Raw genomic sequence first — 24,379 nt, 5'->3', positions numbered from 1 at the left:
GAACCGATCTTCATTTTCTTGAGAAAGAAAATGATGAATAGTGTGTTTTAATTCTAAAGGTAATTTTAACATTTTCAAAAATCTTAAATTACACATGAAGAGGTCACATGATATACACAACTATGGTAGATACTAGATTATTGCATTTCGAAAGTTCGAATACTAAATTGTGACGTTTTAAAATTCGGGTACTAAATTGTCACTTGCCCTAAAGTGCATGCCACCTATCAGGAATTTTCCCTAATAAATATCAAATTCAAAACTCAAAATAAAAGTAAATGTAAAAACAATTTTTGTATCGTCCTCTTTGGTTCTTCGTATTTCTATTTCTAAATCCTAACCATTGTTTGTTTATTCTCTACGGCCATTGAAACCAACTGGTCTAAAACTGTGTTTTTCCTTTGGCGAGAAAAGAAAAGACATCCCTCAACTGCCAACATTGCTACTGGTGGCCGACCATTGATTGTCGTCGCCTGAGCAACACTTTACAACCCCACTCCTTAATCCCTAGAAAAGGTAAGATTAAGATTACGAAGATCACAATACTTTTCTTTAATTTGTATCATAGGGATTGACCTTGTAATTCACATTTTTTCTTTTCCTAGATCTTTCACTTTTCTATAGCCTCCCCACATCGCAATTCCCTAACCATTAGATTGAGATAAAATCCAATAATTCGATGACTTTGACGGTTTCGAATTCGGATCCAACATTTCCTTAATTGAGTCAAACTTGGATTTTGGTGAATCCGTACCGAGTCCAACCCGATTACAACCCTATTCTACCTCGGCCGTCTAGCAAGTGGCGACCCCGGTAACTGTAAGCGTTTCATCGGAATACAGTAGATGACTAGATGTCCCACCATTGACATTACCGTTGCTGCTGGAACCTTCAGGTATTTGATTTTCTTTTCTTTATGTCTTTCACTTGCCATGATCCTCTTCTTTTTTGCTATTAGAACAGTAGAGAACAAAGGAATATTGACTCTTCTCCTCCTTATTTCGATTTTCGATAAAGCAGGTGCCAGGTCCCATTCCTTCCTTTTTTCCTATATGAATGTTCTTGCGTTAAGGATGTTATGTGCTGTATAGATTTAGAGTTGAATTTGTTGGCACTCTAATTCGAGGGTTTCATCTTCGTTTTTGCTCTTCTACTCATTTACTGTTTCATAACCAATACATCCACAATAGATCCTAATTCGTGTTCTCTGCATGGTTTAAGTTATATTTTTCCTCTTTTATGGCAAAAAAAAAAAGAAAAAAATCTTTATGTGCCTTTTACATCAAGGTGATTTCTTTGATTTTGTTGTTTTAAATTTACATCATACAACTCGTTTATTATCTGATTTCTCTCTCTATTTTTTTTTTCTTGTTGGGACACTGAGCACGTTTCAATTGAAGGATACACTTCTTAGTTTTACTTTTACACTCACTCTGCATTGACTGACACCTTGTGTTTCATATTTCTGTATCATGTCAATGTTAGCCACCGATTTGCTCACTTAAATTTTAACTTTTGTACTTCATTGTTGAATAGATCATTTACGTAATAGGTTGGTAACAAACGAATATATCACATGTTTTCCAAAACTTTTTAATGCTGTGTAATGTATGCCCCTGGTTGGGAAACTAGTAGTGGATTGGGTTTGGGTTAATTTTGATCAAATCAGTAGATCAGATTTAGGGGAGAACTTCTGGAATGTTCTTGAAATTCAATTGTTGTAATTTGGATCGGTTTTTGTTTTTTGTTTAGAGCTGCTATGTTTTGTTTAGTGAGGTGCCATCATGTCGCCTCTCGGATTGTATCTCTTTATTTTGAATAATGAATTTTCACTTTACCCTGCAATTGGACATTGAATAGCAGGGTTTCCCATTATATCAATAAAATCTCTTTTGATCATGGTATTGATAAAAAAAATTTTCCAAGATTTTTGTGAAGGGTAGAGGGATGCAAATCCTTTTAACTATATCCCAAATAGGCACTATTATTCTTCACTTTGAGTCAAAGCAATTACTAATTCTAGGTATTGTAGAGATGTAGAATAATAACGTGGTCCCACCCCACTGCTGCATGTCTATTTATATTGCTGTTTGTATGTTAGCTGGATTAGTTGGTAGTTATTTTCTGTTATTTATAGCTTATGTAAGCAGTAGGGGTAATACTGGTTTTTTATATTAATGATTGTCGCCCCACTCAACTATTTATATTAATGATTTAAAACAAGGTAAAAAACCAGTATTACCCCTACTGCTTACATAAGCTATAAATAACAGAAAATAACTACCAACTAATCCAGCTAACATACTAACAGCAATATAAATAGACATGCAGCAGTGGGGGCCATATTATTATTCAACATCTCTACAGGTATCAAATGGTAAACAGGTATTGTTTCCATAGTGCTAAGCTTAAGGGTTGCCATCTAATTTTACCCTTGACTAAGAAGCTCAGTGGTAGCACACTGTCTGATATCAAAATATACTAAGCAGATGCAAGGAAATTGCTACTCAAGCAAACATCCAAATACAATACTATCGTGTTTGGAGAAGCTATTTAATTAGCTGATTGCATAGCTTGTTTGATCAGTTATTTAAGGCGTAGCTTTCTGAATCATAATGATATTATAAAGGATTTCGATGTCAATTACATTGTAATGATGAACATTTGGTATAGGGCTATCCCCTTTCTGTTTAGATTAAAGGATTATATTTGCTAGACTACTAGACTCATCAGCAAGAGGTACGTAATTACATTGAGTTGTTGGTCCCAAACATGCAGCAAAGTCATCTTATACAAGCACATAACCTTGTATGTCCTCTTACTCCCATTCCTAATTTGGATGGTCATTTTTACCTTTTTTAAAGTCATCTTAAACAAGCAGGAAAATCATATACTTTGTCTTGATCATTCTGATTTTCACTAGTAGGTACTGTCTTAAGTGATTTGGATATATTATAGAAGGCTAAGACCCACCAGTAGCCTTGGTTTCTCCTTTACTCATGTTTTTTGATTGTTTCCATAATTTAGTTCTTTTTATCCCTTTTAGATCCATAACCATGGATTTTTGTTATTTTCTTCTCCCTTCTTGCGATTATTTAGACGTCTTAAGAGAAAAACTAAGGTTGTAATTGGGACCATTGCAGTTTCTTCATGAAGTGTTGGATCAATAGAAATTGATGAGAAAGATGAGTTGTTATGTTACATAAGGGAGTCACTTCAACTGAAAAAAATGCATGTGGGGACTGATCATTGTTGTTTAGAGTTGAAACATCAAATTTGATGTTTCAAGTAACAATAGCAATTTGTATTGATCAACCTAAAATGATTATGATTACGTGACATGACAACTCATATTTTAACACCAATTTCTATTGATCAACCCCTAACTTTTCATGAAGAAACAGCAATGGTACCAAACATAACCTAAATTGCCATTAAAGTTTTTATTTTAAGTTCCAGATTTGAGTTTCACAGAGGTATGTATTGCTCATCATCATCTAAACCTTATCCCAACAATATGGGGTTGGCTACATAAATCCTCTTTTGCCATTCCATTCTGTTTAACAGAGGTATGCATTTCCATCTTCCTAAAACTCGTAGAATGCTGGGATTAGACTCTGAGCCAAAGATCAAAATTTCACAACGTATTGGCAGATATGTATCATATTGGTGGCCACTGAACTGTGAAATACAAAGAGTTTCGGGGTTTGACTAATTTCAGGGGATAGGTAAAAAAAGCTATATATATATATACTGAATTCTCCTTCTTGGTCAACAAGTAAAAAAGAAACCCAAGATGTTTGTAGATCAATCTGTACATAACTACAGATATTGAAAGTCTTGACCCATTATATAGAGTCAAGTTGTTGATGTTTATTGCAAAAGTTTGGGATGTGTGATTGATTAATCAATGCAATGGTAGAAGGTTATTTGTAAGATATAAATGATTTTTTTACTATAAATTGAATATGTAACTATTTATTATTATTATTATTATTATTATTATTATTATTATTATTATTATTATTATTTATTTTATCCTCTATGTGTTGGTTCTTGTTTTTATTTCAAGTGTAACATGACAAATAAAACACATGCCTCACCCTAGTCTTAATTTTGTGTGCTTATGCCTTCTTTTTTTTACAGGTTTATTAGACTTTGATTTTTGAAAGATCAAAATAATGATAAGAGGTCCACACATCAGGCTTAATGGGTGGCAGCAGGCAGCTGTCGCTCTTGGGTCAGCTTTTGGTGCATTACTGGACCCAAGAAGGGCAGATCTAATAGCTGCTTTGGGGGAAACAACCGGAAAGCCAACTTTTGAAAGAGTTCTAGAACGAATGAAGATGAGTCCTGAAGGCAGAGTATGCGTCTTTGTTCTACTCTGAGCACATCTCTTTTATTTTTTTTGGATTGGTAATCATTTGCTTTATTTATTGATGAGCAAAGAATATAAAACATGTACAATAGAGGAGGTGCCAGGCACCCTAAAAGTTCCATAACAGCTGCAGCTATCTTGCCCAATACATTTTAGCGTCATGCCCACCCCTTGTTTTGCTAGAGATTCTATCATGCTGTATGTTGCCCTTTGGGTCCATTGAAATTGATCTCCCAGTTCCTGTGCTAACTGCTTTACTCCCTATAATATGTTTCTATGTTGACATGGCCCATGATCCTTGTTTTTTATGCACTAAACATTTCACAATTATCCAAGAGTCCCCTTCCACCTCTCACCCACATCTCTTCTTATTGAGAAGTTGATACAGAAATAAATAGTTGCTGGTGATGATCTCTGCAGTAGTTCTGTCTCTTTCTGTTGTCAAATTGTCTTCATTAGGTAACCTGATATGTCACTGTCATAAATGTCATCATAGCAACATTTTTCTTGATTGTTTCGCTATTTTCTTGGATGTTAGCTTCCTCTGTTTTGAAGTGGCTATCCATATAAAAGTTCTTAGTTCATATAACAAAGAATTGGAAAGAGAGGAAAGCATATCATTTTTCTTTTTGCTAAGCAAATGTACATTTCATTAAATAGGCATCAAGCAGAAAATCCCAAGTGTACATTGTGAGCATCAAAACAAGGAGGCTTCCAACAAAACAGAGCTCCAAAACAAAAAAGAGAAAAAAAGAGAAAAAGAAAGAAGAAAGCATATCAAGTTGTTTTTTTATTATTAAAACTGATTCTAGTTGCATTTTTTTTTTGTTTTGATATGAAACAGCAACTTTCATTAGCTTAAAAACATAAATACAATTGTCACCAGCAGGGACATAAGGTGACCCCTCATCATAAACCAAATTACAAAACAGCCCAAAACAAAGACTCCCAATTTACACCTTGCTTTGCTAGATTATCAGCCAAAGCATTTGCTGACCTCCTAGTCCATTTAACATGTTCACCCAGCTCCCTTGTGAGGCTCAATGATTTGCTTACAGGTTGTCTAAGGGACCACGTTCCCAAAATATTTGTTTACAGCCAGCTTACTAATTTTGAGTCTCCTTCCACTTCTAACTGTTGAATGCACAATTGCTTAGCCAATCTGAGCCCCTGAAGGAGGGCCATCACTTCTGCTCTAAGCGAGTTCCCCACTTCTATTGGGCCAGAATACATGGCCAGGATTCTTCTTCCTGAATCTCTAATAAACACACCCCCAATTCCAGAGGGTTCCGCCGTCCAGGGTTCCCAACAGAGCTGCCATCAAAATTTAGTTTCGCAGCACACTGCAGAGGAGACCAAACTGCTTCTATGGTAGATAGTGAAACAGAAGACCCTACTATTTACACTCCAACCTCTAATCAAGTCATCTACGGAGACATCCTTGAATAGTTTTACTACCTGCTTGTGAAAATGGTTGGACTGGATTTTTTTTCTGGTTTAAATATGCTTTTGTGCTTGGTTGTAGAAATAAATGTATCATTCATAGAATAGAGAACTTTGCAGTACATATTATTGAAGATGTGGAATTGGCGAATTGCAAAGGACTTTTAAGTAGAAATGAACTGTTCAGTTAGAAACATCATTTTTGCCAATAATTTGTGGGGACTGATCTCTGAAAAGAACCGACTAGTGCCTGTTGGATGCCAAATTCTTTGAATAACATGTGTAAACATCCATATAATTGTCAATATAGTTGTCAGTAAATCTATGCAAACTGAGGATATAGTATTATAGTGATCGATATACATTTAGAAGCTGGTAGGTGTGTTGCCTATTGGTCCTTGTCACCCTAGGTGTGTTACCTTTTCAATACCTATGGTGAAAATACCTACCCCTATCAATCTCTTGAATAGTTTCTTTAGGAATTTGGGGATATTGTTTTGCTTTATTTAGAGTTGGGTGGAATCCTCCACCAGGTATTGCTGGACTAATTGATTCTAATTGGTTCTTGATATCAATGGAAAGAGGGTAAGATACTTGGAGATGCATGAGGTCTGTCATATTGCAGTCAAAATATATGCAATTCTTATAAAAAAAAAGAAATGTATGCAATCTTTTTCCAACAAGCAGCAGGCCAGTGATCAGAAGATCATTGCACATTGGGTTCGGAAAGTGAAGGATTTCAGACATTAGACCACCGATAATATAATATGTACTAGAGCTACTATTGCATCTTCATTAGATAATCAGAAATTCCTATATAGCAATGACCCTTAGAATAGATGGTTGTTCTATTGGCAATCAAAGCCTGTCAGGTGTGGAAGATGTTTTTAGAGGTAATGGAGGTGAGATCTCTTGCAGGTTTACTTAGGTCTAATTGGATGGAAATTGCTAGCTGGACAGAGTTGCTGAGTTGGGTAAAAATGTAAAACCCAATGTGACAATTCTGATATCAGGATTTGGAAGTGGGACAGTTAAGGGCTATTCTCCTTAAGGTCTTTTTCTTTTCAGAAAACTAGACCATGCAACCACTAATGACTTACCTAGTAAGAATGTGGTTCCCTCATATCCCTTCATTTGTAGTGTGGACTGCTTCCTTGGGAAAATACCTAACTAGGGACAGCCTTATCAGAAGAGGTTTATAGATTGACATTGATCAGAGTGTGACATGTGGACTAAAAGATGAGTCGGCCAATCATCTGTTTGTGCATTGTAGTTGTGGCCAGAACAGAATATAGGAATGTTAAGATGTGCCGAATAGGGGTAGTTTAGTCTTCTTCTGTTTATTAAGTAACTTGCTTATGTGGCAGTGTTATTAGAGTTACTCTGCCCCACACTTAAGGGCATTTATGTCTTTGTAAACATTATTAGAATCTAATATACATTAAGGGGGTCGACTGGATGGGTTAACAATCAGATTTTCGACAGACCCTTCTTCTTCTTCTCTTCTTCTTCTTCTTCTCCTCTTCCTGTTCGGACTACTGTAGCAGCAGTCGAAACATGGTATCAGAGCCATGCTCCTGACCTAAGTCAGTTGGTAAAGCAACTCAGCATTGTTCGTGACTCTTCACCTTCGTTTCTGGTCAGTTGATGGAGAGAACTGGTTCGCCCTAGGTCAGAAACATTACAGCTTGTCTCTCTGCTGCGCATAACCTTCTTCAACAAGGAAAGTGACTTCAGCAGTGAATGGTTGATTGATATTTTCAAAGGTCAGTTCTCTCTTCTTCTAGTGTTATTTATATTTCTGGGTAGAAACCCTACAAGAAGTTGTACTGAGTAGAACCTAGAGAACTAGGTTCATTGTTGCCCTAGGAAGGGCTGTGTGTGCAGTAGCCGAATGGGTAGGGCTGCTGTAAGTTGTTGAATGGTGTTAGGTCTGCTGTAAGTGGCTGAGTGGTGTAAGGTAGAATGCAGTGACCTTGCTGAACTCCTTGTGGTTGTGTAATGCCCTCTTAAGTGTGTTAAACAAGTTTGAACTGGGTGCAACAGATTTGGCTGTGTTGTGGTGCTTGAGTGGTTGTAAGAGGGTCTCTACTTGTGATTAGTGAATGGTAAACTGATGCTTATGTGGGACGTAAGTGTGTGAAGTCAGCAGTAGTGTGAATAAGAACAAGTGTGTGAAGTCAGCAGTGGTGTTTAGAGGCTGCAATAGGTGCTGAAATATCAAACTGTGAACAACATCAACTGTGAAAGAGTACAATGGTAGCAATAGGAGATGGCTACAATGATCAGAAACCTAGTGTAATAATTTCCTCTGACTACCTAGGAGTACAAATGACCTCAATTAAGCTAAATGGGGAGAACTATGTTCCATGGGCTAAATCAGTGGAGGTTTTTCTCAAGGCAAAGAAGAAAGTAAAGCATGTTAGAGATGAGAAGCCACTGGTTGACTCTCCAAGGTTTGATGATTGGGAACAAGAAGATGCTCAAATCATGACTTGGCTGTGGAATAGTATGGAACCCAAAATCAGTGCCAACTTCATGTTCCTTGATACGGCTAAGGATATATGGGAGCATGCTAAGAAGTTATATTCTAGACAAGATAACACAAGAGTATATCAGCTGTATTAGGAGTACTTTGATTTACAACAAGGAACCAAAACAGTAGAAGAGTACTATGCCTGCATGAAGAATATAAGGAATGAACTCAATGTCTATCATCCCCTTACTCCAGATATTCAAGTTCAGCAACAGCAAATGGAGCAGCTAGATGTTACAAGATTTTTAGTGGGGCTGAAGTCAGAATATGAACCAGTTAGAGCTCAAATATTGGGGGGCTCTACTCTTCCTACACTTGAGGAAGTATTCTCAAGACTTCGTAGAATCTCTTTGGGCTAGACAGAGAACCCCACACAGTATGATAGATCAGCACTTGTGACAGCTAGAGGTGGTGGACATAGTACAAGAGGGGGAGGTCATTCCAGAGGGGGCCGTGGAAATTCCATGATTGGTCGGGGTGGCCGTGACTCAGGGGGAGGCCGTGGCATAGGAAAAAATAACTCTACAAGGAAGTGTACTCATTGTGGTAGGGATGGACACACAGTGAATTTCTGTTATGACCTACATGGCCCTCCCTCTAAATGGGCTAATCATGTTGTAGCAGGCGAGGTTGCTATTAGTGACAGTAAACTGGCAGACCTAACACCTCCCACATCTACATCTACTTCTGGGAGGGAGATGGTGAGTGTTCCGCATGATGAGTATGAACGGTTTCTTCAAACTACTTCATAGCATACCACTGCCACAAATGCCCAATTAGGTATCGCTTGCATGTCATCTAAAACTCCTTCCTGGATTATTGACTCTGGAGCCTCAGATCATATGACCGGGACTCCCGGTGTGTTCTCTTCTCTTTCTGAAACCTCCACACCACAAACTGTTACACTTGCCAATGGGTCATCATCTCCCATTTGTGGTGTTGGTAATGTTGACTTGGCTTCTGTCCCCTTATCATCTGTTTTTTACGTACCTAAGTTTCCATTCAATCTTATGTCTGTTAGTAAAATAACCAAAGCTCTTAACTGTTCTGTTACCTTCTTTCCTTCCACTTGTGTTTTTCAGGATCTCAAGACGGGGAAGAAGATTGGTGGGGGGCATGAAGCTGGTGGATTGTATTACCTTGACGGCGGTGGATCTTCAATTGCACTTCAGACTTCCCTTACTCCTCTACAATGGCATTGCCGACTGGGACATCCATCTCTCAAGGTTCTCAAGATGTTGGTTCCATCATTGAGACAATTGTCAGTTTTACAATGTGAGTCATGTCAGTTTGGTAAACACCGTCGTGTGTCCTTCAGTCCAAGAGTTGAGAGTTGTATGTTGAGTCCTTTTTCTTTGGTTCATTTAGATGTTTGGGGTCCAATCAAAATAGAGTCTTATAATGGGTACAAGTATTTTGTCTCCTTTATTGATGATTGTTCAAGAATGACATGGATTTACTTAATGAAAGAAAGAAGTGAATTATTTTCCATTTTTCAAAAATTTCATGCTGAAATTCCATTTTCAATTTAGTGTTCCAATCAAAGTTCTCTGTTCAAATAATGGTCGTGAATACTTTCTTACTACATTTCAACAGTATTTAGAACAACATGGCATTATTCATCAGACCTCGTGTGCTTTCACCCCTCAACAAAATGGGGTGGCTGAACGGAAGAATCGTCATCTTCTTGAAATTGCTCGGTCAATGCTTCACCACATGCATGTTCCTAAATGGTTTTGGAGTGATGCTGTACTCACTGCATGTTTTCTCATTAATCGGATGCCCTCTTTTATTCTTCATGGTCGGTCCCCCTTCTCCATCTTGTTTCCCACTTTATCTCCGTTTTCATTAACTCCTCGTGTCTTTGGTTGTATGTGCTTTGTTCATAATCCGAGTCCTGGAAAAGACAAGCTAGATGCACGCTCAATTAAACGTGTCTTCCTTGGCTACTCTCGGACTCAAAAAGGGTATAAGTGTTATAATCCCATTGCCTGAAAAGTGCTATGTCTGCCCTGATGTCACCTTTTTTGAGTCTGTCCCCTTCTTCTCCAGTCATGAAGCACCCTTGTCCTCACCCTTACCTCCTCTTCCTCTTCCTGTCAGTGATTCAGTTCCAGAGGCTGTTGTTGGAGTAGACTCATCTCCTCATCCAGTGCAGGTCACCACTAACGACCACTGATCCGACAAGTGTATACACGTCGAACGACACCGGCCCCTCCTCCTGCTTCTACCTCACCTGCGGATCCTCTCATGGCTCCTATTGCTGAACCTTCAGATCTTGACCTACCCATTGCCTTACGGAAAGGTAAGCGTAGTTCTACACTCCATCCCATTTCCAATTTTGTTTCATTATCTCGTCTTTCTGCCTCACGTCGCCAGTTTGTTTCACTTTTGTCATCTATTTCCCAACCTAACAATGTTCAAGAAGCTCTTAGTTCACCTGGATGGCGGCGGGCAATGGAGGAGGAACTTTCTGCTCTTCAACATACTCAAACGTAGGAACTTACTACTCTCCCACCTAGGAAGCATGCTGTGGGCTGTAAATGGGTGTATACTGTGAAATATTTGCCAGATGGTAGTGTGGAGCGTCTGAAGGCCAAACTTGTTGCTAAAGGTTACTCACAGGTGTATGGTGTGGACTACATGGAGACATTCTCTCCGGTGGCTAAAATTGGTTCCGTTCGTGTCCTAATTTCCTTGGCAGTTATGTATGATTGGCCTCTCTTTCAACTTGACATAAAGAATGCCTTCCTCCATGGTGATCTAGTGGAGGAGGTATATATGGAGCAACCACCTGGGTTTGTTGCTCAGGGGGAGGGTGGTAAGGTGTACAGGCTGAAGAAAGCAATTTATGGGTTGAAGCAATCTTCACGTGCTTGGTTTGGGAAGTTCAGCGAAGTGGTGAAGAATTTTGGAATGAAGCAATGCCAGGTTGATCACTCAGTGTTCAGCTATGACTCAGAAGCTGGGAAGATTTTATTAGTGGTCTATGTGGATGATATTATCATCACTGGTAGTGATAAATTGGGGATTGGAAAACTAAAGGTATTTCTGCAAAATCATTTTCAAACAAAGGACCTTGGAACATTAAAGTATTCTTGGGAATAGAGGTTGCCAGGTCAAAACAAGGTGTGAATTTGAGCCAAAGGAAATATGTCATTGATCTATTGGAAGAAACAGGACTGTTAGGTGCAAAACCGGCTGAGACCCCTATGGAACCAAATGTTAAGTTGAGCAATGATACAGGAGAAGTATTTGAAGATCTTGGAAGGTATAGACGACTAGTGGTAAAGCTGAACTATCTGACTATCACGAGACCCGACATCTCCTTTGCAGTCAGTGTGGTGAGCCAATTCATGCATAACCCTTGTATACCTCACTTGGATGCAGTCCTTAGAATTGTGAGGTATCTGAAAGGAGCTCTAGGCCATGGGCTATTGTATAAACCAGGAGGAAAACTTGAAGTAGTTGGGTATATAGATGCAGACTGGGCAGGCTCAGTGAGTGACAGAAGATCTACTACAGGCTATTGCACATTTCTGGGAGGAAATTTTGTGACATGGAAGAGTAAAAAGCAGACGGTTGTAGCCAGAAGATGTGCTGAAGCCGAATATAGGGCCATGGCTCACACTAGCTGTGAATTAGTGTGGCTGAGGAATCTCCTACAAGAAATTGGGTTTCACATGGATAAACCTATGAAATTGTACTGTGACAACCAAGCTGCACTACATATCTCATCCAATCCTATCTTTCATGAGAGAACAAAGCACATAGAGGTTGATTGCCACTTTGTGAGAGAGAAGGTTCTTGCCGGAGAGATAAATACAGAACATGTGGGCTCCAAAGACCAGTGGGCAGATTTGTTTACAAAAGCTCTAAGCTCAGGGAAAGTGAACTATCTATGTAACAAGCTGGGATTATATGACATATATTCTCCAGCTTGAGGGGGAGTGTTAAGATGTGCCGAATAGGGTTAGTTTAGTCTTCTTCTGTTTATTAAGTAACTTGCTTATGTGGCAGTGTTATTAGAGTTACTCTGCCCCACACTTAAGTAAGGGCATTTCTGTCTTTGTAAACATTATTAGAATCTAATATAGATTAAGGGGGTCGACTGGATGGGTTAACAATCAGATTTTCGACAGACCCTTCTTCTTCTTCTCTTCTTCTTCTTCTTCTTCTTCTTCTCCTCTTCCTGTTCGGACTACTGTAGCAGCAGTCGAAACAAGGAAAAACTCATCGGCTTCTTCAGGGTGAATGGTTGCTTCCAAGCTACATTGGAATCCTACTGCAGAGTTGGAATATAAAAGGATTATCCAGAAAAGGGAAGGTGATCTGGAGTAGTATTTGAGCAGCAATACTTTGGAATATTTGGAGTGGGAGAAACACATACATATTCTAGGACAAGGATGCAATGAAGAGGAATTAATGGCTAAGACAAATTGGCACTATTATATCTTGGACTTCTATACATAAAAAATGGATTTTTGGCTTGGCAATCCTTGAACTTTGCAAAAAAGCCACTTTTGACCCTAAAGATTTTAAAGGGCCATTTTTGCCCTCAAGCTATGGTAAAAAGGCCACATTAACCCCAAAAGTGAAGACTTCACAAACATCGTTGACAGTTTTGTTAAATAAATAATAAAATAACAAGATTTGTTGATGCAACATTACTAGAGTCAAAATAAATTTGAGAAATTACAGGTGGATCCCACTTAAAAGTTCCACTTGTTCACACATGACCAAAAATAAAGTAAAAAATATTTTTTGTTTAATAATTAAATAATTAATTAAAATTTTAATTACGAGTGGGTCCCACTTCAAATTCCCATGACAATTGCATCTCCGTTGTCTACATCTGCTACACCTAGTTTCAAACCCATCATTGCTGCTTGCAAATAACTTCATCCCTCACTTCACTCGGCATCAACCATCAAGAGAGGCAATGTGGTCTTTGTCATGGCTCCGAATGTCCCAACCATGTCGATCTGCACTTTGCCGTCCCGATGGCCAGCGCCATCCTCAACACCATCAATACCTGCTTGGATGCCTGAACCAAGCTTCAAGCACCATCATCACTTAATCTTTCTATTGAGGTGCAACCTTCTAAGTTCAACCTCTAGATACAATGGCAGTCTCAAAAGCATTTGAAGCTTTGGACATTCTTTTATCTTGAGGTGGTGCAGATGAGAAAGCTGGGTAGTGGAAGGTAGGCTATAGATACTGATTTGCATTGGCGTAGAGAGTAGTTTATGAAATTAACCTTCCGAGGTTTGATATTGTTTCCAGCAGCATACGCCCATTTGCATTGAGTAAGTGCAGACTTGGTGGGAGCTTTGGGATTGATTAAAGCCTCCGAGTCGGACAGTTCTCCAAGAAAATCTCCTTCAGTTGATATAGTTGATTCATACTGGCTGGTAGGTTGCTGAAGTTGTTATAGCTTAGATGCATTCTTTAAGTGATGATAAATTCCCCAGATCACTGGGAATTGCACTTTCTAATAAGTTACACTGATTGAGATCTAATCTTTCGAAGGAAGATAGATAGGAGAAATAAATGTGTAGTTGAGTAATAGAATAAGGATGATCTTTTCTATCTAATAAAGCCCAAGACTGGAATGAAGAAATCTGAGGTTTAAATGGAAAACTAACTGGTTTTGGGCAACCAAATAGAATCTATTTAAGAGATGTTAGTTGACAAATGCTGCTGGGAAGTGCAAGGTGCCAATCAGCAGGTTGGCAAGGTCCTCTGCTGGTTGCCTGCACTTGGGTTGGGGGATGGGCTACCCCGTAGCCCTTCAAAGGAAATAAAAAAAATGCTGCTTGGAAGTTTCCTAAGGTTTCTGTAATTTTTCAGGTTTAATAAAGCTAATTTTCTTAAGATTTTCAATAGAATGGTGGATCTGTTTTTGCAATTTTCTAGGTTCAGTATCTCTAGATTAGGGTATACTAAGAGGTTGGATGTCTGGGTTAGGTATTTGAAATGGCTAAGATTAAGGAGTTTTAGATTTCAGCACTTGGTTAAGTGATTCTGCTCGTTCCAGGAAGCCCAAAGATTGGTTAAGTGGAAGCACTTTGCCTTCAAGCATGTCTCAAAGCACTCTGCCTTTAGAAATTTCGCCTTCTTCTCGCCACATAGATTGTATGGTTGTAGGGTACCGTCCTTCACCTTCTAGAACCATATATAGCAACTGGTAACTGGTTCATCCCTAGCAGATCTGGTTCCAATTTTGTTATCTTCTATCTTTTGCCTTCACCCAACTCATGCGTGGAAGGTTGGGAAGATGGTTCTGGTACTTGCACTACTTTGTTGAGGATGGTACTCCCTGGGCCAGATTCCGTCATTGTTTTGCTTGTCACTCTTGAGAGGCAAGCAGGATTCGATGGTAGGCATTTGTCATTGAGTCCTCCAAGTAGGAATATTTTCAGATATAAGATGGAAACATGACAAACCACACTGCATTGTTTGGCTTCAACAATGCACTTCCTAGTGTTATTCCTGGTTTGGCCAAGACTCCGCGAAAGGTTCCTCAGTCTCCTTACATGGTAAACTTTCTATTGATTTTGCTAAGCTCACTTGAATTTTAAGTGGGACACCTGCTTGTAATTGATATTTTTATTTGTTAATTATAAAACAAGAATAATTATCTTTTTCTTTTTTTTTTAGTCGTGTGTGAACAAATAGAAATACCAAATCAACACATCTTACTATTTTATTACTTGTCTAATAGAACCATCAATGGCGTCTCTAACACATTACTTTTGGGGTTAATGTGGCATTTTTACGATAGTTTAAGGGCAAAAATGACCCTTTTGAATCTTTAGGGTCAAAAGTGTCTTTTTCTTGCAAAGTTCAAGGGTTACCAAAGCCAAAAATCCTAAAAGATGTTTGGAATGACATACAACTTTTTTTTTTTTTGTTTTTTTGGGTTTTTGAAAGCATGTTTAGAGATCAGTATATATAAGCCTGACATTATACTTGTATACTCCATTGTGCAGAATCTTTTTGTACATAGGTGTATTCTTTTGCTGTTTGATTAATGAATATACTTTGAAAAAAAATGGATAGTAGACAAAGGTAACTGGTTTGCTTTCCCTACTACATTGACTTAGATTAGCAAGAGCTCATGGTTTTAGAAGATCAGGAGTTGAAGGAGATTCATGGGTTGTAGTTGACTGGAAGGTAGGAAACAAGATAAGCCAATGAGGATTTAAGTATGTCTTTTTATCTCAAGAGATGCAAGATCCCTAGCATTAGGGATGCAAGTCAAGTCGGGTTAAGGTTGAGGTTGAAGCCCCAACCCCATGACTTTAAAAATTTGGGTTGAACCTCCAACCTAGACTTGACACCACTAGGGGTGAGCATTATTCGGTTAAAACCGAATTACCGAACCGAAAATTTCGGTTTCAGTTTTTTCGGTTCGTTGGTTTTTGGGTAATTCGGTTTTTAGCAATTTCGGTTTTCGGTTTCGGTTTTCAGATTTAGAAATTTGGTTAACCGAAAAAACCGAATTAACTAAAATTCATTATATAATATATAATATATAATATACAATATTTAATATTTAATATACAATATAATATTTAATATATAATATGCTATATATTTATATATTAATATATTATATATAATGTATTATAATGAAATTAAATTTCATAATATATATTATAATAATATATATTATAGGTTATAATATATAATATTATATATATACATATATTAATTAAATTCGGTTTTTAACCAAAATAACCGAAAACCGAACAAAAAATTTCAGTTCAGTTATTTCGGTTTTATTGTAATTCGGTTTTGGTTTTCATTTTTTTTTATTTCGGTTTTAAAAATTTTGGTTTATTCGGTTCGGTTGTTAACCGAATAAACCGAATGCTCACCCTTAGACACCACAAATAAAACACATGCCTCCTTTCTTGTCTGGCATTATTCAAGCTCTAATTCCTGAAATTTGATCCTATGAAAGTGTATGTTACTTTTATAATTAAAATAACCCTAGATTTTTCCATTGTTCAACCCACTGCCAGAAATTCTGACTTTTCAAAAGCTCTATGGGACTCCTCACTTGTCCACCCCTTTTTCCTCCCGATAAAGCTTAGCTGTATTATTTTCATCTTGTAAGAAATTAAAGCATTATTACAAAGCAGCTGTTCCATTCTCATCCCACTATAGTTTGATTGTTTAAAAAGGGGCAGCCCAGTGCACGAGTCTCCTGCCAATGTGGGGTCTGGATAGGGACAGATGTAGACCCATATCTTGTAGTACAACAAGCGTATAAGTAGACCATAAGTAACTTATTATACAACAAGCCCTTTGAATGCCTCCGTTGCTACACATATCTTGCAGTACAAGCTCTAGGTATTCTTATTCTTGTCTAAATATCATTGAAACTCTAATTTTTTAACCTTACCTCTGTTTAAATATCCATATCAGTTCTTGTGATTTTAACACTAGATTTGTCTCCTTACAATGAGTCTAATCGTTACATTCCTAGAAACCCTAATTGTCTCTTGCCTGCCTTAAATTAATCTAATTTTCATCATGACACTTGTATCTGAATGAAGTTGTGCTTCTGAGTGAACTCACATAATTTGCCTTTATGAGATGCTCTTTATGAGGATTATCAATGTGTGACTTTGAAAAAGAAAAAAACAAAACAAAATACAATACATATACCCAGGGGGGGGGGGAGAACATTGAGCTGATTGCATCTATGCGTGACATGTTAGATGCTTCCAATACATATACAGCTGATGTTGTTCTTCAGGTTAATTGTCTAACTTCTGCCAAAATACAAGGATGTTGATTTGGAAGTATGTTGTATTTTTTATCCAAAGGAGCTAACAGAAAAATGAACTGCAAATGAAAGGAAAAGGAAGGAAACTCTGTTCCCCTTACCTATTACAACTTCTAGAGCTACGTACCTAGAACATGTAAGGAATGTAGAACCACTTAAAAATGTTTCCTACCAAGGGCATCATAATTTGATTATTAGGTGGTTGCAACCATAAAATGTATCAAGTCATCATGCATTGCCTATAAAATTCTTATGGTTGATACTAGAAATTGGGTGGATCATAGTCATATGTTGGTTTTGGATTTAGGAGATATCCCTTGATGTCCCTTCTGGTTATACTCTAATCTAGCTTCATGTCTGTTGTATGTTCATTTTTATACAATCTACATTGTGTTGATAGCGAATAATGCAAGACCTTTTAAAACTGTGTATATCTTGCTATCATGGCGTATAGCAGGCTCTAGAACCAATGATAACACTCAACACCAGTGATTAAATACATGGGGTCCAATTGTGGGCTCCATGTATTTTATGACTGGTGTGGGGTGTTATTTATTTGGTTCCACAGCCTGCTGAACAGCTAAAGCATTCAGCTAATCCTATCTCAAGTAAAACTATGTAGTTGTCTCTTTTCAGTTTTTGTTGATTTTCTCTTATGCTGCACTGCAGGCAGTTCTCTTGGAGCGTCCGCGTGTCTTGTCTGCAAATGTGGGGAATGCATGGGACCTTCCAGAAAACACATTTGGTGCAGCCTATGCAAAGTTCATGGAATCAAGGAACTTTTCCCCAGATGACCGGCCACCTGTACGCTTCATGGAGACGGAGGAGCTGGCATATGTGGCCATGCGGGCGCGTGAGGTGCACGACTTTTGGCATACCTTATTTGGCCTCCCTACTAACTTAATTGGTGAGACTGCTCTTAAGGTTATAGAGTTTGAGCAGATGCTCCTACCTATGTGCCTGCTATCCGTCATTGGGGGAACAACAAGGTTCAATGAGAAGCAGAGGTCTGTTTTCTACCAGCACTACTTCCCATGGGCGATACGTGCTGGAATGCAGTGTACAGATTTGATGTGTATATACTATGAGCAGCATTTCCATGAGGATTTGGAGGATGTTCGAAGGAGATGGGGGATAATTCCTGTTCTTGTACCTCCTAAACCAAATGCATCCTGATCAGTTATCTCTTTTTAAGTGTTTAAATTGCAATCTGTACCTGGTTCTGTTTCACAACTCTGGACTTTGGGCTTGGTCTGTTAGCTCAGTTTCAGTTGTATAATTATTGTTTTCACATATTTATTTAACATCTTATTCAAGAAATTATGGAAACTAGATCAATTAAGAGGTTTTTTATTATGGATAGACCAATTAAGAGAAATTGCACCCTCAAATTGATTGATTGATACAATGCTCTAATGTCCTTTCTCTGCACTGACGGATTGGAATCCATCCCATAAGTCTCTAGAATGTTCTGTTTCTTTCCAATTGTAAGATAACTAGTTTCTCATTGTTCTTTTCTCTGTTCATTTCTTGCTCATCCCCTTACTCTCGACAGTTTTCCTATTTGGTATGCTTGATTTTGTTCTTTGTGTTTAAGGAAAAACACTGTTGGAAATCAAAGGGGCTTTCAACGACAGTTGGAGCTTCCTAAAAAATTGGAGAGCTTCTGATTTCAACCCATGCAACTGGACCAGTATTTCCTGTCATCCTGATGACCAATGAGTCAGTTCAATGTATGTTACTGTTTCTTCTATACTTGTTTTTCATCTTCACTTGTCTTTTCTTTTTCTTCTTTTTCTTCTGTTTTTGTTCTTCTTATGATTTCTCTAATGGGTCACTCAGAAACCTACCCTACATGCAACTTGGAGGTATCTTATCGCCAAGCATTGGCAAGCTCAGTAGGTTGCAGAGACTGTAAGCCTTCTAGCCTCTCTTCCAAAGAGAAGAAAAAAGAGGAATGGAGGAACTGAAGAAAGCCTTGACTCTTCTTTTATTATTTATTTATTTACTATTCATTCATCTTTTACTAATCAGGGCACTTCAGCAGAACAACTTACATGGATCAATTCCTACTGAAATTGTTAACTGTACTGAGCTCAGAGCACTGTAAGATAAGAGAGCTCTTCTCCTTTGATTTCATTAACAAAAAAAACAGTTCTCAGTTTCCTCCATTGAATGTTTTACTTGAACATTCATGACCTAATTTGTTCTGATGTACTATCTACAGATACTTGAGGGCCAATTACCTCCAAGGAAGTATTCCACCAGAACTTGGAAATCTTTCTCATCTCACCGTATTGTAAGATAACTAGTTTTCTGTTACTCGAATTAATGAATTTAGAGGAAGTTGTCTTCCTCTATCCTGAATTCCTGGTGATAATGTTCTTGGTTATATACTTGCATTAGTTAATGTAAACATATTGCTCACTGGAGACATCCATTTGATCTTGTCTTGGTCCAATATTAATTTATCAAAACATGAATGCATTGACCTATCTAGCAATTTGTTGAAGGGATCCATAGCATCTTCTATTGGCCATCTCACACATTTACGTTTTCTGTAAGTTCAAAGCATGGAACTAGTATGAGTAGTATCCTAATTCTGTTTGGATTATACCATTGTTATTTCAGTTGTACACTGGTAGAAGTGGGTTAGATAATATGTCAGAAAAATGCATTTATTTGGTTCTACACATCTCAGGAACTTATCAACCAATTTCTTTTCTGGAGAAATTCCAAGTTTTGGAGTACTGGGCACCTTTGGTAACAAGTCATAAGTCTTCTTTTATGTTCCCTTCTATTTTAAGTAATATTAGATAGTTATGACACTTTCTAAGCATTGTATGCTAAGTGAAGAAAGGTGATGATCCTAGATGCCATGGGCTTGGTATTAAATCATCTGATTAGATCTGTTTTGGTACTTGGAAAATGTTGGGGCCACTTGTGGGTGTATTATATACGCATAACTGTGAATAGTTATTGGATCATCCAATTGATATCTGGTATATGGCTAAGAAAGGAGCTTCTCAAGTCCCATCTCCCAATCCTCATAAGAAGACCTTAGCCATTTGATCATATGCATGTTCTTTGAACAGTGGGGAAGTGTAAGTGCACATAATCTGCAAAAGTATACAGATATTGGATAGTGATAATAAGCTCATTTAGTTTTTTTTTTAAGATACCTAGGTGTCTGACATGGATAAATCCATTGCCATGTGGCAGATCAGAACCACTGATATTGAATCTCATTCTTCAATGTTTGGGCCCAATTAGTGATTGTTACATCATCCAAACCTCGGTAGCTCTTTTAAAATTTCAGTAGATAGAAATTCTCCTGAAAAATGCTGTGGAACATGTGGCTAATTGGATGGGTGGTTGTCTTGTAAATTAGGGGTAGGTTTAGGATATTTGGGGCCTGGACTTTCAGACTAATGGTCCTGATCTTCTACATCTGTTTTGGCAATGTTGCACCATTGGTGACTAACCAGTAGGGCACACTCTCATTTTCCATTGGACAATTAGGGCTATTGGGCATTTACCATGGTTTTCGGTAGGGTACCCCAATATAAATAATTCATTGCATAATATCATGTATGCCCTGTTTTTATTTTTCATCTCTTGATATGTTTAAGTTCTTTCGCATGCTTTACCATTGAATTTATTCTTCCAAGTACCTTCCTTATCCACAGGTTTATTGGAAATTTAGATCTGTGTGGCAAGCAAGTTAAGGAGCCATTCTAAGTTTATTGGGATTCCCTGCAGTACTACCGAATGTAAATACTGATGAACCACCAGGTAACTAAAATGATGTTTTTTTTTTCATTTTTTTTTATTTTTTTTCATTCCAAAACCACCTAAAAACAAATGAAGTTATTTAAAGACTAATACTGGTTTAACCATTGGTGATTGGGTTAGCTACAGTCTCTACTAAACGATTTCCTGATTTCCTTGATGGAATCCTTATTGGTACCATGTCTGCAATGGGTCTAGCACTTGTTCTGCTACTTGCATTCCTTTGGATATGTTTACTTTCAAAGAAAGAAAGAGTTGCCAAGAAATATACAGAAGTTAATAAAACTGATCAGGATTCAGGCAAGAAATCTGTTTGACATTTCCTTGTTTTCTCTCTTTCCATCCGCCCATCAAAACCTAATCAATTTCCTACTGGCAGGTACCAAGCTCATCACATTCCATGGGGATCTTCCATATTCCTCCTGTGTAATCATAGAAAAGCTGGAGTTACTTGGTTCATAAGATGTGGTGGGATAGGGAGGATTTGGCACTGTATACAAGATGGTGATGAATGATGGTAGCATATTTGCTGTTAAAAGGATCAACCGTAGTTGTGAAGGATCTGATAAAATTTTTGAGAGAGAGCTCGAGATCTTGGGTAGCATAAAGCATATTAATCTTGTCAATCTATGTGGCTACTGCAGGCTTCCAACTGTCAAGCTTCTCAAGCTTCCAACTGTATACAAAATGGTGGTGAATGATGGTGGCATATTTTCTGTTAAAAGGATCAACCGTAGTCGTGAAGGATCTGATAAAATTTTTGAGAGAGAGCTCGAGATCTTGGGTAGCATAAAGCATATTAATCTTGTCAGTCTACGTGGCTACTGCAGGCTTCCAACTGCCAAGCTTCTCATATATGATTATGTAACCTTGGGCAGCTTAGGCACTTCCTTCATGGTATGCCCATTCTTTTAACTGAATATAATGATGTCTACTTATAACACCAAAAGATTATGCACCACAAATCATCATAGTTAGCAATTACATCAATGTTTCAACATTTTAATCCATTTCTCCATGTTGTCTCCAAAGTACAGGCAAGAAAAGCAACCTCTGAACTGGAATGCTCGGTTAAGAATTGCTCTTGGTTCTGCTTGAGGACTGGCATATTTACACCATGACTGTTGTCCACGGATAGTGCATCGTGACATAAAATCCAGTAACATACTCCTGGATTAAAATCTGGAGCCTCATGTTTCTGACTTTGGCCTTGCCGAACTGTTGGTTGATGAGGATGACCATGTAATGACTGTGGTTTCTGGCACTTTTGGTTATTTAGTACCAGGTATGTTGTTAACTTTCATTTATAATTTAACACATTACATCTTCTAGAATCTTGCACAGCCCCCATTTGGGTTCAGTATTTATATCAACAAGGAAATCCAAATAACAGAATCAAACTCTCCTTATGTCTAGCCTAACCAGGTTGTTATCTTTTGTTTCCTTAAATATATTATAAATAGCAATTCAAAAATCTTATGTTTGCCACCTTTCAATCAGTCTGTTTTGTTTACATCTTAGTTGCTATTTGAAAAAATATATACAACGTGGACGAGCAACTGAGAAATCAGATGTTTATAGTTTTGGGATTCTATTATTAGAGCTTGTTACTGGGAAGAGGCCTACTGATGCATCTTTTGTCAAGAGGGGATTAAATATTGTTGGCTGGGTGAGTTCTTGAGACACTGCTTCACTCTATGATTTTTCTTTTTCCTTTGCTCATTTGCTTTCTACAAAGGGGATACCAACTCAATTCTGTCTCCAGAAAAGAGAGACCAGACTTTCTCTGTCTATTTGCATTGCTCATTTGGAGCTTTTTCCTTTGTTATCTGTTATGTGCCTTAGGAGAACTCACCCCTAAAAGCTAGCTGTTAGAGGGAGGGAACCCAAGCACATATATACCCCACAACCACATCTCATACTACCGATGTGGGATACCTCACATTAGCATCCCATAGGACCAATACTACCAATGTGGGACAAATGGATCATAACATTCCACCACACTTTGCAGTCCCGGCACCCACACAGGCTGGCTTTGCACTAGCTCACCTAGTCCCGGCTGAACACTGCAATACTGACGTCACCACCCGCGCTGCACGATTGCAACTGGGAGTTATAGTGTAGGCTCTGATACCAAAATGTTGGGATTCTGCCCAACACAGACTCTTCTTCGAGGGAGAATTCCTCCTACAGAGAGATAGATGACAGGAAGAAAACTGAGATTACTCTTATTATTTTGTAATTCATTACAATATCTTTTATACTTTTCTTTTGGTTACTCTTTAACAGATTTACACAGTTCACAGATGGCATCTTGCAACCACTTCTTGCATCCTTAGATTCTTGATTCTCGATTCTTCTTCTGTTGGTGGTTGTTGACGTGGCTTCTTTTTTTCCTCTCCTGAATTAGGTGTTTACCACCACCGGCTTGAGTTGTCTCCCTGAAGAGTTCCCAACATTATCTCACTGCATTTGAAGGACAGAGGAGATCTGACTCAAAAGTACCTTGATCATAAAATTTAATATGACATATTCTGGTATGTTCAGATGAATACTCTTGTCAGAGAAAGACGGTTGGAAGATATTGCGGAAGGTGCAGTGATGCAGATATGGAGACTGGAAGTGGTCCTAGATATTGCCGCAGGATGCACTGATGCAAACCCAGATGCTCGCCCATCTATGAGCGAGGTCTTGCAGATACTAAAGAGGAGGTCATGTCACCTTGCCCAAGAGAATTTTTACGAGTCTCATTCAGATTGCTCTTGAAAGAAAACGATAGTGGAATATGGTTGTGGTGCATACCAACATTAGCTATATACTAGGTTTTGTCCTTGCCATTTTGATGAATTCTAGGGCTTCTTCCCCTTCCTTTGGGGCTTGTATATTTGTCATGCAATCCAAGGATGATGGCACAATTGAAATTTCTGAGGCTTCCTCTGAGGAGATTGCTGCGGAAAAACTAGAGAAATCCATGAGAAGGCACTGCCTCACCAATCAAAGAAAATAGAAATTTAAGTTTAACTATTCGTGCCATAATTCTTTTTCTCGAGCTGTGAAACCACCCAAGAATGTGTCACTACTCGTCTCCCCTGAGTTGGGGTATTGAACAAGATAACCAATATCAAAATAGAATAATGGAAAATTATGTTAATAGATTCATAAAAGACTGAAGGGGCAAGAGTCAGAGTAGAAAAAGGACATAAACTGAGGTAGTAAGAAACTAAGAATTGATTTAAGCACTCATAATTTAATAATAAATATGGCATGGCAAAACATGATTCATGTAGCCACTCCCCATATAGTTGGGGCAATGCTTAAATGATGACTACCATAATAAAAAGCTTAGCAAATTGTAAACCAAATATATTACTCAAGCACTCACCTTCAGCAGTTAGCATCCCTCCAACCATGGAGGTGTGGTTTC

General features: G+C 38.1%; 3 protein-coding genes across 16 annotated transcripts; all 3 read left to right on the top strand.

Annotated features, from left to right (window-relative positions):
• Positions 1-309: 309 nt before the first annotated feature.
• Positions 310-18,480, top strand: LOC148855542 (ubiquinone biosynthesis protein COQ4 homolog, mitochondrial-like). Of its 5 annotated transcripts, XM_088941365.1 has the most exons (4): positions 363-516; positions 606-895; positions 4,147-4,364; positions 17,830-18,480. In XM_088941365.1, exons 3-4 carry the CDS (start codon positions 4,182-4,184, stop codon positions 18,334-18,336), a joined length of 690 nt encoding a protein of 229 aa, XP_088797491.1. In that variant the 5' UTR covers positions 363-516; positions 606-895; positions 4,147-4,181; the 3' UTR covers positions 18,337-18,480. The 5 variants fall into 5 exon arrangements, with proteins under 5 accessions (XP_088797494.1, XP_088797491.1, XP_088797493.1 ...); XM_088941368.1 differs by lacking the exon at positions 606-895 and having other exon boundaries at positions 310-516; XM_088941367.1 differs by lacking the exon at positions 363-516 and having other exon boundaries at positions 881-1,020.
• A 242-nt stretch (positions 18,481-18,722) lies between these two features.
• Positions 18,723-23,976, top strand: LOC148855540 (uncharacterized). Of its 10 annotated transcripts, none has more exons than XM_088941377.1 (10): positions 18,744-18,893; positions 19,003-19,028; positions 19,195-19,266; positions 19,388-19,459; positions 19,862-19,923; positions 20,850-20,955; positions 21,076-21,252; positions 21,332-21,849; positions 21,990-22,237; positions 23,366-23,976. In XM_088941377.1, the coding sequence occupies exons 1-6, from the start codon at positions 18,879-18,881 to the stop codon at positions 20,864-20,866; spliced, it is 264 nt and encodes an 87-aa protein (XP_088797503.1). In that variant the 5' UTR covers positions 18,744-18,878; the 3' UTR covers positions 20,867-20,955; positions 21,076-21,252; positions 21,332-21,849; positions 21,990-22,237; positions 23,366-23,976. The 10 variants fall into 10 exon arrangements, with proteins under 10 accessions (XP_088797496.1, XP_088797498.1, XP_088797497.1 ...); XM_088941376.1 differs by having other exon boundaries at positions 18,757-18,893; positions 19,003-19,074; XM_088941370.1 differs by having other exon boundaries at positions 18,723-19,074.
• On the top strand, positions 21,454-23,962 carry LOC148855541 (LRR receptor-like serine/threonine-protein kinase FEI 1). Its single transcript, XM_088984921.1, has 6 exons — positions 21,454-21,849; positions 22,141-22,237; positions 22,554-22,621; positions 23,245-23,319; positions 23,503-23,666; positions 23,809-23,962. Exons 1-6 carry the CDS (start codon positions 21,454-21,456, stop codon positions 23,960-23,962), a joined length of 954 nt encoding a protein of 317 aa, XP_088841047.1.
• Positions 23,977-24,379: the final 403 nt, after the last annotated feature.

Source organism: Nelumbo lutea, chromosome 4 (assembly GCF_056320005.1).
Source record: "Nelumbo lutea isolate HS-2025 chromosome 4, American lotus-T2T, whole genome shotgun sequence".
Lineage (NCBI taxonomy): Eukaryota > Viridiplantae > Streptophyta > Magnoliopsida > Proteales > Nelumbonaceae > Nelumbo > Nelumbo lutea.
Note: the sequence above shows the minus strand (reverse complement) of the source record. Positions and strands in the feature narration are given on the sequence as shown.